At 48.3% G+C, this 17,351-nt stretch overlaps 2 protein-coding genes across 9 annotated transcripts in view; both read right to left on the minus strand.

The window, feature by feature from the left end:
- Positions 1-2,083, minus strand: part of LOC121675160 (sodium- and chloride-dependent GABA transporter 1-like) — a 33,710-nt gene extending 31,627 nt beyond the window's left edge. Inside the window, exon 1 of one of the 2 annotated variants that reach the window (XM_042050291.1) lies at positions 1,909-2,083. The gene's annotated coding sequence lies outside the window, so the exon portion shown is untranslated. The remainder of the gene's footprint in view (positions 1-1,908) is intronic. The other variant, XM_042050292.1, reaches the window with a different exon arrangement.
- A 2,162-nt stretch (positions 2,084-4,245) lies between these two features.
- SLC6A12 (solute carrier family 6 member 12) overlaps positions 4,246-17,351 on the minus strand; it is a 53,794-nt gene continuing 40,688 nt past the window's right edge. For 4 of the 7 annotated variants that reach the window (XM_042050287.1, XM_042050285.1, XM_042050288.1 and 1 more), the window contains one exon: positions 12,676-15,053. In XM_042050287.1, the coding sequence (XP_041906221.1) occupies positions 14,910-15,053 (144 nt within the window). In that variant the 3' untranslated portion in view covers positions 12,676-14,909. Of the gene's footprint in view, positions 4,335-12,675; positions 15,054-17,351 lie in introns of those variants that run through there. The other 3 variants (XR_006019975.1, XR_006019976.1, XM_042050289.1) reach the window with 3 other exon arrangements.

A 17,351-nucleotide genomic window follows, 5' to 3' on the forward strand; every position in this document is an offset into this window, starting at 1 on the left:
CATTGGTAGCCTCCAGCCCCTTGGCTGAGGTTTTCCTCAAAAGAGCTTGGAAAGCATGCTCATTACCCAGAGCACCATTCCCTGCTGTCCAGGATCAACCCGCAACTAGCTGGGCATTATTATCTCCTATCCTCACTTCTTGTGCTAAGCTCGATAGAGCAGTGCAGAAGGAGCAGCTCTTCCCCCAGGACTTGTGATCAGGAGATAAGGCAGAAGAAGGAAAGGTTGTCCCTGTTGCCTTGGCTGAAGACTCGAGTCACATCCCACACAGCCCATACCAGGGTGCAGGCCCTGGCCCTCTGGCACCAGGAACAGCCTTTACCATATGAGCATCTCCACAGGGGCCAGACAAAACACCCCCTTGCTCTATCCCCAGCAAACACGACTCAGTGTCATGGGCATGTCCACCCGCAGTATAATGACATTAGTTGCTTGTTCCTTCAGAGGAAAATGCATTTCCAGCTGCATTTTTGTTCTCCACACAACAAAATCCCGAACTGTTGCAGAGCTTTTCTTGGAAATGTGCTGGAGGTCTCTACCAGGTGCTGGCAGAATCACAGCAAGGTCACCAGCAAATTGAGGAGCTTTGGTATCCAGACTGCAGCTCCAAGAAGCACTCATGGGAGATAGAGAGCAGGGAGATGGTAGGAGGGGAGGGAGGAAGGGGATGGGTGAGTTTGTCCAGGTCTCCAGTGCTGGGGAGACAGAGAAGGGATGGGGAAGGCTTCACCAAAGGAGAGAGTCACCTCCTTTAGGGTCTGAGTCTCTTGCAGATAGTTAGGAAGGAAGGGCACAGACACAGACTCCAGAAACATCCCAGCAGCTGTACAGGTGAGGAAGCTGAGTTCACTGCCACAGACCACCAGAGCTTGCAAGACCTTTGTGAAGGGGCACCAAGAACCTGGAACACTGTGTATCAAGTTGATCCTTGGGGCTGAAACATATAAGGCTGGGGAGGGCTATCCCAGCCCCAGGGAGGGGCAGCTGAGCCTATGCCTCTTCTGTGGGTATCACCTAACCCACTCCCTGAGCCCTACTCACTGCAGACCCTCCCCAGGGAAGCTTGCCCCAGGTTTTCGCATAAGTGCTGAGACAGCCTCTTTACTGAGCCATCATTTGCACTCACTGCATTTTCCCCCAGCCCATAGGCACTGTGAGAAGCTTTCCAGTATTTGGGACCCCAGTACCATTTGCGGGTCTGCTCTGGGACAGTCATCTCCCCTCTTGCTCTGCCTGGTAGTGCCAGCTCCCTGGATGGAAGCAGGAGGTTGCTCACGCAGCAGGGCAGGGAGCAGTGCCTGCAGATCCTTCCCAGCCACCCCCACTGCAGCATGGGGGAGAGATGGTTCATGCCCCTCTTTTCCACCCTCTCCAGCCCAGGATTTGCTCAGTGAGCAGGTTTTGGAAGCTGGTTGCTGTACCTGCTGTACCTGCCTGTTAACATCAAGGGGAATCCAGTTAGCTCTGCATGGGAGTGATAGAGGGAAAGTTGCTGCTGTCCCAGCAACCGGTGTCTTTCTTGACCAAGAGGACATTGCCATGGCAATGGCAACCAACAGAAGACATTTAGGCATTGCGGTGGTGCAGCTGTGGGTAAAGCTGTGCTAAACCTGCTCTGCTTCCCGCTGCTCCAACTGAGCACCAGGCAGGGCTGTCCTTGTTTGCTCAGCTCTCCATCACCTTTTGGAAGACAAAACCAATCCTGAATCCTGCCTTGTCCTCAGGGTGCTGCGCCACTCAGCCCCACATCCAACCCAGCATGGATGAGGAGAGCTCAGCACCTGCACTGCTCTTGCCCAGGGATGCTCGTGCAGGCAGGTGGCTCTTTGCCACCACTGCTTCGACATTCCCTTCTCTGCCCCCAGTGCTCACACCCCAGACCACACACTGCAGTCCCAGTGGACTCACCTGCCTCACAGTGCCAGCCGGTGGCGGGTCCTTGGGGCGCACAGAGCTGCTCACGGACACACCAGCCCAGGGATGTACATACAGACCTGCTCCCACAGGCAGAGGGGAGCTGTGAGCCCCTCCTGCCACAGGGCCCTTCTCTCCCTGCCTCACCCCACACTGCTTCTCATTGCAGTATCGACAAGTCCTTAATGAGCTTTGAGCTCATGTCCAGTCAAATCAACACCCTGCATGTCGTGGGTGTGGGGCGGGGGGGTCCCACAGCCCCTGGAAAATCACGTTTGCTGGGAGAGAAGAGGCTCCAAGGGCATGGGCACGAGGGAGGACAAAGCGAAAGGGCCTGATGCCAAAGAAGGGGGAGACAACAGGCAAGTGGGCTGTGAGGGGTTGGTTGAACCCATATTGCTGCAGCAGTTCCTGCAAGGATCAAGTGCATTACTGGCTCTGGGTCAGACTTATGGGGTGGAGGGGGCAGCCACAGGAAAGTGGATACTTCTTGTTTGAAGTGGCAGGTACCAACCATCAGCCAAGGAAAAGAGCCACATGTGAATAAGCAGTTGCTTAGTGTGTAAATCTTGTCATTGGCTCTAAAATAGTTTGTGCGTAACCTTTATTTCCCTTTCCTTTTCCTTTCTGGGGCCGAAGATAATTTCCATCCACTGGGATTAGAGAGAAGTCGCTCTCAAAAGCAGCATGGGGGAGCTGCCGACGCCGTGAGCATCACCTCGTTAGAGGCAGCACTGACAGAGAGGCAGGGGAAGGAGCCCAAGTGAGTTAAAACAAAGTTCTCCCCAGAGATGACACCTTAGCACTTCACCAGCTCCTCTCTTTGTGTTAAAGCAGAGCTAGGGGTGCTCAAAATAGTGACAAAAGTACATTTAGTGGCTTTCACTGCTGAGGAGACAACACAGTGCCCTGACTCCCCTCCTGCCCCCACACACAAGCAAGGGCTGGCTTCACCCCATTCATGACATTGCACCAGCTGCGTGGAGGCTCAGGTGCGCTGAGGGTACCAAGGTAACACCACATTTTTATTCCTTGCTATCAAAACTCACCTTCTTTAAAGGCTCCCCTGTGCCTTAGAGCAGGCAATCACACTGTAACCCACCACAGCTAACCCTGACACAGCTCATGAGCCAAAGCCCTTGCCCCATACAGATGGGAGGGAAAACAGCTGCCTCAGAGCTTTGTTGAGGTTGCTGCTTGTGGTGCCACCTACATCTGTGCTATTATCCTGCCAACAGGCTGTGTTTAAAGATCACATTTCAGACTAAGTGGTCACTAGAGGAGATTGGAGGAGGCAGTAAGACCCCCATCAGGCTTTTTTGGCCATTAAAGGAGAAAGACAGTGGTGCCAGAGAGGCTGGAAAGAAGGAAAATGGAGAAAGAACATTATTTTTACTGGGTAAACCCAGGGGGCTTTGAGAGCTGAGTGGCTCTCCAGCACACAGGCTGGAGGCATCCTGACAAAAAGGCATCCTCTCAGAGCTGAAGCAAATGCAGTGAGTGGCAATCCCTTCTGGAAGAAAGCTATGGGTCTGACAGAGCACCCCCATCCCTCTCAGGGAGTCTGTGTCCTCCACACCACTCTGGGAGTTTGAGTACCTCGTATTTAGCAGTTAATGAAGTTAAAAGAGAAGTAAACTACATCTGTCTCAGGAATCTTTCCTTTAGGCTCTTAGCTGGGATAAAAAATCAGCCAGTGAAAATGTGCTGCCTTTGCTCCCTAGGAAACCCATCCCGTGTCTCTGCAATTGAGCACAGCCTGCACTGCCCAGGCCTGCAAGCACAGGGAGCATGCAGTGCACAGCAGGGAAATCATTATCACCCACCACGCCATGCAGCACCGCTGGAATTGCTGCCAGCTGAGTCCTGCAGGAGCAAGATCAAATCTCTGCCTGATGAACTAAGGCTCACAGTGTCTTGGAGAGCTTTTCTTGTGGCAGTAGGGTTGGAGCTAGAAGATCTTTAAGGTCCTTTCCAGCCCAAACCATTCTATGATCCTGTGATGCAAGTCTTGGTGAAAGCAGAGCTGGCAGAGGCACGCTTCCCTGTCTCCTGGGAATTGTGCAGACACTGCCCTGGATGTGCTGGAGCCTGTAGGAGGATCAGCTCTCCCTTGTCTGCCGAGCTTGCTTTGCAGTTGCCACGGAGCCCAAGCCAGGTGAGGGCTTTTTGAAGGTAATGTTGTGTTACTGGGTCAGATTTGCTTTGGCCAAACCAACCAAATTAAAGGAGGTACCTGCAGGTAGTTTCAGAGGGGAGCCAGCAGCAAAGCCCCTGGCCTCCTTTTGTCAAAAAGAGTGGAACTTCAGCTATCAAGATATCGTAGCTCACCCTTTTCTGAGTCTGGCATTGGCCCATCCATCACTGTTCTCTCTCAGTCTTCAATCTCTCCTCAAGCCCAATTGCTGATGTGACACCTCCTAAAATAAAAAGACAGAGAGAGACATTAGCAATTTGCTTGCAGGGCAGGTGGAGATCTCAGGCCTGAGGGAAGCAGCCTGTTAAATGTGTTTTCACAGCTCTCCACAGAGTCCTGGCTGAGGAACACCTGAGAACTGCAGTGGGTCCGCTGGAAACACCACGTGCCATAGGCAGACTCCTTTCACTGGAAGCACAGCAAACCATCTCCCCACCTCATGCACTTCTGGTCTGGAAAGAAAACAGGCCAGAAAGTGACCATTTCCACTGAAGGGATAAAAACTGAATTTGAAAGCCACAAGTGTTTTCGTATCACATTTGTCGTGGTAGTAAGAGGCAGAAGCAGGCTGTGAGTATCAAAGGTGCTGGAGAGAAAGGCCTCTTACCATCAGTCTGAGCAATGCCTGCTTTTCCAGAAAAAAAGTAGGACGAAGGAAGTAGGACGAAGAAAAGGAGAGAGTACATAGATATTTCATACTTGGCAAGAACTAGACATGGACTGGTAAGCCCAAATGAATTTGGGAACATGCCTTAGAAGAGAAGCAGAATTCATTTGAAAAGATGGGATTTGGAGCTGCTCTCTTGGTTGTTTTCCATGAACGTTCATGAGACTAAATTTTGATTCACCAGTGTGTTCTCAGAAAATGAGAGCTTGGCTGATAGACAAATACTCGCTGGCTTCAGTATTTGCATTCAAAGCATTTGGGCTGCCACCTCCAAAGCTTTTGGTGGCTTGGGAAATATCCAGCAAAAGAGCCCAACCCCACCATTAAATCTGTGTGAGTAAACACAAGTGCAAAGAGTGTTTTCTGAATAACAGCTACTGGATGTGATGACAGTGGTGAAAGCAGCCAAATAATCAGGCTAGACATCTCTTAGTTTAAAATCCATTTGCAGAAATCATTAACACAATCATTGCAAAATAAGCAGAAGTATAATCACTCAGGGATAATTTGCAAAGAGGAATAGGGCTGCACTCACTGAAAAGAGCTGTTATGAGATATGAGGCTGCCTGGCTCTGACTAACCCACCACGTCCACCACCTCCAAAGAGAAGCAAAGCTGGCCAGCACAGCAGGGCTGGCAGGCACTGCTTTTTTGAGCCCAGTCTAAGGCATGGCCTCCTCCTCTGCAACCTCAGCAATCCTGCCAACCTGCAGTGGGGGCCAAGCTGGCTGGCCTCTTTCCTCTCTGAGCAGGCTCAGAGCTCAGGTCTGGTCTGACTCCTGACACCCAGGCCATCCTATCCTAAAGGGTGGCCGGTAGGGAATAGACAGGGAAAACGTGTGAGAGCAGGATAGGTAAGGTAGGACAATTCCTGTGCTCATTCCTCCCAGCGTTCACTCACAGGTGCTGTATGTGACTCCCAGCCCAGGTGGCCTGTTGAAAACCCCCCTTGTGGTGTCCAGAGTTTCTTTGTCACCAGTGGCTGGACTGTTAATACCATAATCACCTGCCAGCCTCACTGACCTCTTCTCCCCAGGAAAACTGCCAGAATCTCTGCTACTCCTCATCTTGGGCATTCCTGGTCAAGTTGGGATGAGCCAGTCCTATGGCATGGAGAAAGGTCTTGCCCCCCACACTTACAGCTCTCCACAGGCTGCCAGCCATGTTTCCAGGGCACACAGCTTCTTTGAAATATCCTTTCCCTGGAAACCCGTCAAATACTTTTCACAGATAGTACTTTTATTTACAATTATCTTCAGCCACTGGTATTAAATCTGCATTTATGCCCCTTGTCCCTGCAGCTGCTAGAAGCCCTTAGGAACAATTTCATCTGGAGATGACTTGTTTCAAAGACTGGGCATTTTTAAATCTCTCCTGCTGTCAACAGCACAAACAAAACAGAACACGGTGAAGGAATAAAAATGTAAAAGAAATATGGCAAGAAAAAAATTGAAAATAAAAACAAGAAAAGAAAAGGAATTTCCACCACTGGAGGAGATGAAAAGTGACCTGCCAAAGAAAAACAGATTGGGTTGGAGTGCTTTTGTTCAGTGCATGCCTATTCATTTTCTTTCCCCTGGAATACTCCGGAAACAGGGAGAACTAGTGAGATAATGTCACTGGATATTCTGGCAGTAAGACTTTGTCAGCTGTGAAACAGCCAAGTTCTGTTAAGCTCAGTGGTTTTTGTGTTGTTTGTCCTGTGCACTTTACCATAATTCAGGTGGTTGAGAAACACCTGGGAGAAAAACTTCCTCTGCTAAAGATTTGTCAGCACTGAGATTTCGGTCAGCAGAAAAGACCTGAAGGACCAAGAGTTGCCCAGCACAAAATGAAGAAGATCAATCTGACAAGTCCTGAGATGTCTTATGGGAGGAGGGGGATATTAGGTAGCAGAGAAAGAAAAGGCCACTAAAATAAAATCCATGCATTTAAAGATGCCTCCATGTAATTTTCCATATTCTTTCTTTTGATGAAGAGCCTTCACCTCCAGTTTGTGTGGGTAAAGTATTTCCAGGTGTGTGACCATTTTTTCCATTTGGCTGAAATAAATAAGGCTGTATACATGGATGTTTCTGAGAGAAGAGAAGCACACTGCCCCACACATTATCGTGTCTGTGGCTTTCGCCAACAGCTAAAGCCCAGTGAAAGCTCAGCCCTCTGCACCATCACATCTCCTTCTCCAGGCACAGCACAGCTGGAGGTGGTGCTTGAGGTGGTTCCTGTGGGTAGCCCAGCCCACTCTTCTGGTAGGGCTGACACCTGCAGCATCTCACTGCGATGCAGATTCAGTTTCCCGCTGGGCAAAACCAGACCTGAGTTGCCCTTCCAAAGCATGAGGTTTAATCACCAGTACCCACCTCCCAGCAGCTGCCAGCAAGCTCCCAAGCTGATTGCTGGTGAGTCTCTAAGTACTGGTGACAGTAAGGCACCTGCTTTCAGCTTTCTCCAGACATGTTCCAAAGGCTGGAGTCCCCAGAGTACGAGCATGCCTTAGGTCCAGGTGACACAGGGACATGGAGGTTCCTGGGTGGCCCCAGGGGCCACGTACCACCGGTGTCCCTGGTGTGATTTGGGAGCAGATTTTAAATGTGGCAGTCTCCCCTCACCCCCTTCTCCCCAGCTATCTTCCCTGCCACAGGGGTGTTTGAGTGACACTGGGTGTGCTCTGTCCCTGTGACATGCCCAGCAAGCATCAAGGAGCACAAGGCCCTGGGAACCAGAAAGTGAGAGCTATCATGGACACCAGCCACGGGATTTCTGCAGGGAGGATTCCTGGCAGGACCTGTGTAACAGCCGTACCTACCCACTGCAGGGTGTTCTCTTAGGTCGTGTCTACCCAACCAGTGTTGCCCATCTAAATCAAAACAAATTAGGCTAAATTAAACCAGAGCAGCCCACTTTGAAGCATGATTATTCCAGCTTAAAGTCCATTTGGGCAATAAGTGGACATAGTCACATTGATGAAAGTGTGCCTGTGCCTGCAGGCTGTTTTGATAAATGTAGTTAAAACAACCTGATCATCTTTCTGTCAGTGAAACTGCAAAAGACTCACAAGGGACTGGAAAGATTTAGCTCCATTGCTTCTAATCCATCAAAAACAGTGTGAACAGTAATGCCATGTTCAGCTTAGCTCAAACTTGATCCTGATGGACTTAATATAAATTAAAATTAGTGTGAATGGAACATAAATAGAAGTGTCTTCACATACTTTGGAAGATTTAACTGAAATCACATACTCTGTGAAACCAACCTAACTTTAAAGTAAATGTGTCCCTAGGTCTAGTTACATCATTGGTGTAGCTCTTATGATTTTTTTTCCCTCTTTATTAAGAGGCTTATGCTAATAAAAGCTCTGAGGTAGATGCTTTAAATCAGCATAAATACAGTTATACTGATGGAGCTTATGCCACTTCCCAATAGAACAGTATGGCCATGCTTTCCTACAGGGAGAAGCCTTATTGCACAGCTGTGTTTGACCTCAAAAGCTCAGGGATGTGGGAGAAGTGTGATAGATGTGGAGGAAAAAGAGGACAGTATGAGATGGAAATGAGGGTTACTGACAGAGGCAGTATAACCACTGTCTACCACAGGTGTTCCATCATGATAAGGACACAGGCCTTGGAGATAAGGAAGAGCAAAGGCCTGGCTCCTCTGTGAAGTGCCACACAGGGGCAACCTCATTTATTACTGCATCGGAAGGGACGGAGCCTCCACTGTGAGGGGAAATACCTCCAGCCTGCAGCCTTGCTGCTGCTTGGCTGTGTGGTGCACACACCCAGAACCAGCCTCTGTCTGCAGCAATCAAGTTTCACACACCCCCACCCTCCAGGGAAATTGCATCTATCGATAGGATTGGGTGGTGGGAAATTGCTTTGCCATCGCTCGATGTGTCCTACATCAGCCTGCCCGAGGGACTCTGGCCAGAACAACCAGAAGGTGCAGCTGACACCTCTGCCCACGGTCACTAAAACACCCTTCTCTTCCTTCCAGAGAGGGAAGAAATTTTGGAAAGCTTTACCAAGATTACAGATTACCTCTACTTGTAAGTCCAGAGCCTCACAAACTCAAGATGCTGACAGCAACACACTTACCACCAGCCTCTGCCACAATGTCACAGTAGTGATGTCATTAAGACAAAACCTACCAAAGCACAATTCTCCCCCAGATGCCCTAACACACACACGCCCATGTGGAGACACTGATGTGAGATGTTCTGTACCTCTAACTTCCCAAAAGGGATCAGCCCCCTTTCACCTTTCTCCTCTTCACATGAAACCTCACAGGTACCCCAAGGCCAAACAGCAAAGGCTTTGCTGCTCCCTCCCTTGACCACAGAAACAGGAAAGTGAGCCTGAGCTCAAAAACTCCCAAATACAAGGGAAATGCCACCCCCTGTCTTGTACTGCAAAAGAAGCTGGAGTGGGGGTCATAGTAAAAAAAATTTCAGGCACCAATAACTTTTGAAATCTAATTGCAGCAGGTAACCCATAAAAAGAAAAAAAATCAATTCCTGTTATTTTCTCAGCTTAAATACTGTAAAGTGAATATGTTCTGAACGTGTTCAAATATCCTTCACCCACAGGCTCTGAAAAAACTAACTGTGCCTGACCACACTGCTTGCCTATGTGGAGATACAGACTCCCATGCTTGGGCTCCTGGACAAGGGGGTTTATAGGACGGGACAACTGGAGGCTGCTCCTTAGCTTCTGTTTTACTTGGCTGGTAATTTATGCTTTGACTAAGGTGTAAAACAGGTGTAAAGCTGAGCCCCGAAAAAGCATTTTGAGGTGGGAGAGCCTGGTGTTGGTGATGAGAGATAGACACACCCAGGGAAGAACTGGACAGGGCACAAAGAGAGAACCCCACCACCATCTCCCTGCTCCTTGACTGATGTATGCATCACACCAGTGCCAAGGGGAGCCACAGTCACCTAGTCTGGCTGGGGAGTTCACACCTCATCCAAAAGCACTGCACAAGAAACTAACACTGCCTGGGCATGATTTCCCCAAAGTTCTGAACAAGGCCAGTTCCCATTGCCAGGCTGCCTCCCACCATCCCAGCTAACCCAGGGCTATGGATTTACACTGCTGTGCCTTGCCACTGGCGGGATTTCTCTTCAGCAGCTCCTGGACCCACTTGCATGCTGCTTGGAGCACTCCAGCATAAAGACCCCTGCTTCGGGAGAGTCTGATGAAGAAACACCAGCTCCAGCTCTCAGGTCATCCTCACTTCAAAGCTAGAATGTGGGGAGGAAGCTCCTGTTACAGCGATGGCCCTTCTCCAGGATATGTGAAAGTGACAGGTTGCTTTTATGCTTGAGGGAAGTTTTATTTCTCTGTGAGAAAAAGAAGATTATTTCATGTCCTGTTGAAATACGAGGTCCAGAAAGGCACCAGATGGCCTGTAATGTCTCATCCTCCTCCAGAGACCACTGTCTACACCATGGTACAACAAAAGCTGCACACTTGATAAAGCATGTTTTGGAAAAGTTTAGTGGCCACTGGCAGATAACGATTGAGTGTAAGCATGCCTCTGGTCCAAACCAGCCATCCTAGTCCAGAGCTCCCATCCTGGCTGTCACCCAGGCTGGGCAGGAAACTATTCTACAGCCTGTAAAAAAAACCAAAACGAAACAGGAGAAAAAAATCAAAAAGCCATTTTACAGAATGGTCTTGGCATGTCACGAAAACCAAGACAGGATGGAATTGCCCACAACTGGCTTTGTACACACATTGAAAGCATTTCTGCCTGGGAATCCCTTTCCTTTCCACATAGCTTTCCAAGCTCAGGCTTGACAAACCAGAACAGGCAGCTCTGAAAATACATGTCCTCCTTTGCAGCTGTGGGTCAGGGATGCAAACCAGAGCCAGGATCATGCTCCAAAAGCAGTTGAGGGGGCAGGGCTTATTGTGGGCTTTAAAAACAGCACAAAGCAAAACACCCTCCACACTGTCCATCCATGCACTGTTAAGACACATTGCTTCTCTTCCCCTGGCAGGTTCAGGAGTAAAGTCCTTCACTTTAATGTCCCAGCCCTTCCCTGCAGCCTTGCACAGAGAACTGGATAGCAGCACATGCACATCTCTTCAGCCTCTCGAGTCTTAAATTTTAATTTTTGAAGAAGTTATTTTATCTTCTCCTTTGATGAACATTACTCCCCTCTTACCCCATTCAACCACAATTTAGCTAATTATTAGAAGCTTACCATATGTAAGCACATGTAACCTGATAAAGCAAAGGACTTCAAGAAGACCTGATGACTGCTATATGCCCTCATGACTGCTGACTCTTTCCCAGCCCTCATTTGCTGTGCAACCAAGTCACTTAGCTCACGTCTCTTATTTCCATCTGTGCAAGGCCCACCTCTCCTCAAGATGGGGGAAGCATCTCAGCAAACCCCTCCTGCCACACACCAGGGAAGCAAAATCTCAGGGAAGTCTCCAGGTTCCAGCACAAACCACACAACCACTGCAGAATACCTATAACTCACACAAAACAAACACAGCCTAAGGTCTGAGAAACCCCTATTCTTCTAAGAGTTTTCATTTCCTCCGGTTCAGTCCTTACTGCCCTTTTTCTTCTTCCCACCCTTGGCAAGCTGTGTACCTGCACAGGGGAAATCAAGAGCTTTGCTCAGGATGGAGCAGTGGTTCCAGCCCTTGGCAGCTAGCCCCTGCACCAGGGCTGTGGTGGGCACGGCTTCTCTCCAGCCCAAAAGCTAAGGCGAGGGCTGGAGGGAGGGCATGGCTGCACCTCCAGCTTGTTGGAAGCTACAGCAGGTCACTGTCCTTCGCCGTGATCACCTGGGACAGGAGAACGTTTGAGAGCCAAGGAGAAATCCCACTGCAATTCTCCTCCCTCCAAAAAACAATGTTGAGGGTTGAAGTCACAAAACTTGAAGAGATCCTGGTGATTGATATTTGATGGTTTTATCTTTCTTTCTTCAAATTTTGTCCAGTACAAGTTTTCAATGACCGTTTCCTTCTTTTTTTACCATTTGTCATTGTCAAAGGAAGAAGGGAAAGAAGGCCGAAGTGGGAAGGAACAGGAATAACAGGATGGAAAAGGATAATACAAGACCTTTTGGCTTGATTTCTTTTTTAACAAACTATGTTCCTGTCTTTCCTTCTGGAGAGAGGGGTGAAAATGACCTTTTTATGAAGAAAAAAAACCCCATCAAAACCAGAACAATAAATGAACTGGAAACCCAGAAATGGTAGTTAGGTGTTTACAGGTGTCTGTCCTTTCTTCTGTATACAGTGTTTTAATTCCAGCTGGGAGGAGCAGCACAGTATGGCCACCTTGTACCTTTTCTTGGACTCCAAATGCATCGTGTCTTGGCATGTTATCAACAATTATGGGGGAAAAAAAATAAATCTCTCCGTCCTCTCCATACCAGCCATTCAGTAGTGTATTCCTGGTGTGTGCACGACAGGAGCAGTTTCCCATCAGACTCAGAGGTGCCCGATTCCAGGGGTTGATGGAGACCTGTCAGACCTGTCACATGCATGCAGCAATGCCTGAGATATTTGTGTAAATTTAACAAACCACTACTTGGTCCCTAATTGTGCTGGGGGTCTCACAGCAAAAAACAGCCACTGGTGGCATTTTCCCCTGTTCCCTCAGCTGGGTGTATGCGGGTGTTTTTAGTTTTTAAAGGAAAGGGAATTAAATGACACTGGGTCACTGAGCTTTAACTTAAAATTCCTGAAACTTTGTCAATTCCATCCAAAGAAACTGGATTAATTTCCTGATCCTGGGAATTCTATGATTGCTTTCAATGGACACAGCAATCTCTGTGTCTGTTGAAAAAAATCCTCTGGCTTTATTAAAGTAAGTTGCTTCCTGGCAGAGGTGGGACGCTATTGTCAGAATATACATAAGGAACAGAGGAACAAGTTCATGTAGTGTTTATTTTCAATAACATGGCCCCACATTTGTGTTCCAAACCAAAAAGTTGTTTCTGTCTAGGACTTTTGTGGTGTTACTCAACTGCCTCAGAAAAAGAAGTGAACACATCTCCACAACTTCTCTGACAGCACCACACTACCTTACATCTCAAAGGCATGGCAGCAGGAGCAAAGGGGCTAAATGTCCTACCAAGGATTGTGCAAGAACCAAGACTGGGAGGGAGCTGCTTGTCCCACCAAATCATGAGCAACACTGGTGGGAGGGAGAGGAAAAATCATCAAACTACTTACCATGAGGCCTGACTGCAAGCCTCTGGGTGCTAAGCTCTTCCCACAGTATTTGCAGCATGACATCCAGCTCTTTAAAAAAATGAAAATACAATAAATGGTGTCCTATGTGGTGCTGCAGTCCTTTGCAGGGAATGTGAATGAGGTTTGCCAGCTTTCTCCACCTTCCACAGTAAAACATTTCCAATCAACTGATAATGTCCCAGAGAGGTACAAATTCTGGTACTTGACTTTCAGCGTTCATTTCACCAGCAGTTTGCAGTTTTTCGTTTTTAAAGGAAAGGAAATTAAACGGGGAAAAGATTGCCCTATGCTAATTCTCCAGTTAAACTCAGAGGAAGCTGCAGCAGATAAGGTTCCCATAGCAATTGGAATAGGTACCGAGCCACGCAGATGAGGCCCGATTTCCCCCCTTGCTTTCAGTGCCGGTCGTTTATCTCCACACAGCACGGGGAAAAGCAATTACTTGGAACAAGGAACAAGGGAAAGGAACCTGTGGCATCTGTGATTCATTTTGATGGCCACTCTCTGGCGTGGTTGGATGCACCAATATTGCAGCACAGCCGTGCACCAGCACGTGTACCCTTGACCGCAGCAGAGCTCCTGGGGTGCATGCTGCCACTGGCTTTTCTGGTGGGTTTAGCTGTGAAATTTTGACAGGCATTGAAGCAGGATTTGGCAGGGAGCTTTACAGCCCCAGCCTCCACAGGACACAGTCATCTGGCATTGCACCAAACCCCGCATCCAAACACAATTCCTCCCACCCATCACATCACATTTTTGACTACCCTGGCAACAACCAACCTTTAATTTGACAAAATCTGCTTCCAATGAACCCATCTTACCTATTAATTTTGCTTTATCTTGCCTGAGCTGATGATTGTTGCGCCTGATTATGTCTTCCTTGTCCCCTGAGCAGTCATCTGCAGCAAAGCCAAGGGAGTGCAATCATTCTCCCACCCTCTTCCCAAAGCTACTCTGCAGCACAGGATCAGGCCTATCAACTCCTTCATTAATTCCTCTACAAAATGCCCCAGCAGTGCAGTTAAATCTGTGGGCGTGCAGTCCTCAGGGTCTCATTTTCCCAGCTGTGCTGCAGCTCTTTTTTTTTTACCAACTGCTCTGGGACTTTTCTTGCACTCCATGAATTTTCTGAAAGAATTGTCAAATATTCATCGGTTTCACTCTCGGATGCGTTTTCACTGGGCCGTGTAGTTTTGACCAACATCTAGTCCCCTAGATAGTTATTCCTTACCCCCTTTTCCAGACTGAGACTGCCTTGAGATCCATCATCATCAACTACGATGGCGTTGAGCACTCTGTCACTCCTTTCCCTTCCAGTGACAGCTGAAGCTGTGACTACTGACACTGCAGCCTCCTTTTATCATTGGCTATGATATGTTCCTGGCTCTCTCTCCCTTGCACATAGGTCACCTAGCAATGCACTTTCCTTTGTCATCCTTCAGCTTCTTATGAACTACTGAACCAACTTACTTATTTCCTGTGCCAATGCCCCATCATTTTGTGCTTTTGCACCCCTAACTTGGTTCCTTCACACCTTTAATCTCTGCTCTCCTTCACCACTCGCACCACTGTGGTTTCTTTTCCTCCTCCCAACAAGAACACACTTTTTTTTCCCCTTTTTTCTTTTTTTGCTACAATGTTGTTTTTCTCTTCCTAACCTGTGTCAGTACTGAAGGGCACTTCTGACAAAAGTGTGCTGCACTCTCCACAGCTGCTGACGAGAAGAGTTGTCCCCAAGGTGTAAAAGAAATGCTGTTCCCAGTGGGTGCAACCAGCTGTCTGGAAGGAGAGGGTGTCCCAGATGCTTCTGTCACAGATGTGAAGGAATGAAGGGAAGAGAAAAGAAACCACTTTGGGAAGCAGAGAGCAAATCAGTCTGGGTTATGGAGGAAACATCCCAGATGCCTTAGAAGTGGGTTTCTCTCTCTGTGATGATCACCTCCTGGACCGGAGGAGACCATCCCTCGCGCCTCAGCTCTGACGGCCCCGCCACGTGCCGCTTCTTCGGCTGCGGCAGGTCCTCCGCCGGGGAAATCAGCTGCTTCAGTCGCTGCGGAGAGGAAGGCGCTATTAATTAAGCTGATGAGCAAACTGACAGCCAATAGCGATCCACAACCATTGCCGGGGGCAAAGGCATCTAGAGAGCCAATGCTCCCAGCTCCCTGTTCCTCTCCTGCCGAACGGCCGTGAAACAGAGAAGGAGAGCAGCTTTGCTTCGCCTGCTCTCTGACAATTATTCTGCCCCTGAGCTCAAATCTGGGCTGTGGACTGATAACCTGATGTACAGTGCTCCTCACAGACCTGCTGCTGTGAGGGAGGATGCCAGCAGTTAGCACCACAGACATTGTCTGTGGCAATGGGAAAAACACCATAAAGCATTGCTTTTCTTATACCAAGTAACTTTCCCTTGATTTTGGTGGGAGCTGTGAAGCCTTTCAAACGGACTGATCATCAGATGCTGGGCATCTCCTGCTATGATCCAAAGCAGGGTGGTAGGCGATACCTACCTCAGTGGCATTTCCCAGGTAAAGCAGTCCCTCTGCAGACTGGCTCCTGCCCCAGACCATCCTCAGCTCCCCTCTTCCAGTCAGCCAGACTGTGCTGGTGAAGGCAGGGCTTGTGGGCTTGTGAGGCAGCTGCCTGCCCTTAGTTCCCTCTGTCCTGTGCAATGCAGAATGCTACAGGCTGTTCCACACACATGTATGCAGTGTTGTGACAACTTTGGGGAGTTTATTCTTAAAAAATGAAAATATCTTTGACCTCTTCAGCAAAAAATGCTGGTTCTCAGCGACAGCTGCAGTGAATTTCTGCTCTTCTTCATCCCATTTTTTAAGTCACTCTGGTGCCACACAACTTCCTGAGCTCCTGGTTTCCTCCCAAAGCCCAGTAACGATGTCCTGCAGCTACCTGCCAGCTCCATGGGACAGCCTATCATTTCCCAGCTGAAACCTGACTTTCACAGTTACTAACTTTTTCCATCACAAGCTGTTCAGGACAGTGCATGCTCCTCCCATGCAGAGTGCATCACAAGCAGAGCATCCATGACTCCTTGGATTCATTTTAGTGCTCCCACTCCTTGTGAAGTGTCTGTCAGAATCACAGATTTTGTTCATTTATTCAAAACTATTTGTCCTGTGATTTCCAAAATTGACCTTGGTCTGCAGCTGTTCTGTGGGCACTTCATGGTGAGTTTTTAGTCTTTGGAGCTCGAGCTGTCTTAATCAGGCACATTAGGAACCAGCATTTGCATTTCTTGGTCAGTCAAGTGTAACAAGAGGAATCAGTTTGTTGCAGTGACTGATCATAATTACCAATTACAAACTTGCTTTCAGTGAATGGTCTGCAATATTCAAAGACTCTGTTCCTAGAAACATCTGTGTCAGGAAATTAATTCACTACAATTCTGGAGTGTGACTGGAAAAAGACAACAGGTACATCTTGAGAAAATTTGTTTTAAAAACAGGTACAGCTATCCCAGAAGGTATTTTGTGGCTGGCTTTGATTCTCCCCTGAATCAACCCAGGTTTAGCAGCCAATACCTTCCCACACACCTGAACCGCATCCTTGGAAATTTCTTCATCCTAATGTAGCTGAGGAGTCCCTGGAAATTTCAATTAATAGAATGTAAACAAGGACAAACTGAAAACCCCTTGATCAAAACAGGCCAAATCAATTCCTCAGGTGTGCTCTACAATGAGCATTAACACTCTTCACAGCAGCATTTCGGTCCAAGGGCTTGAAGCACTTGGCCCCCGGTGAGAGATAGTGCTTGTTTAGCAGGCAGGACATGTGGGCAATTACTTCTCTGACAGCTCCAAGGCCTCATTTAGACATAAAAAGCTTCTGAGCTGTGGGGAGTCAGACATGTCAGCCACCCCGTCAAACTCTTCAAACCAGCCATGCATCATCGCTAAATGGCCCAGAGCACAGGAAAATGCTGTAGGAGGTGGAACTCGAGGTGTGAACTTGGAGCAAATCATACCACAGCACCCTGGATTCCCCTGCAGTTCCTCATGTTGGGAAGTGTACACCTTCCAGCTCCCTTCCAGACTCATAATCTCTTCATGTCTGCCAACAGCAACCAGGAGGCCAAAGGGTCAAAGGCAGCTAAACAGGAACTATTTTAGTGCAAAATTCCTCTTCTCTGGCCTCCTGCCTGCATGGCTTATGCCTCTGTCAGTGTTCCACTGAAGACTTCAGTCGCTACCAGTCCCATCTGGACCTTGTTCTGTATCTTTTCCTGAGCCTCAGAACAGCATTAGCCCCCTCTGCCACAACTCCTGCCTCTCCCTATTAAGATTCTTATTTCCAGTCAGTAAATAGGAGCCACTGTGAGCACAGATTCACC

The sequence above is a fragment of the Corvus kubaryi genome, unplaced genomic scaffold, assembly GCF_017639235.1.
Source record: "Corvus kubaryi isolate FWS band 111438036 unplaced genomic scaffold, C.kubaryi_AGA036_p1.0 72, whole genome shotgun sequence".
In the NCBI taxonomy this organism is placed as follows: Eukaryota; Metazoa; Chordata; class Aves; order Passeriformes; family Corvidae; genus Corvus; species Corvus kubaryi.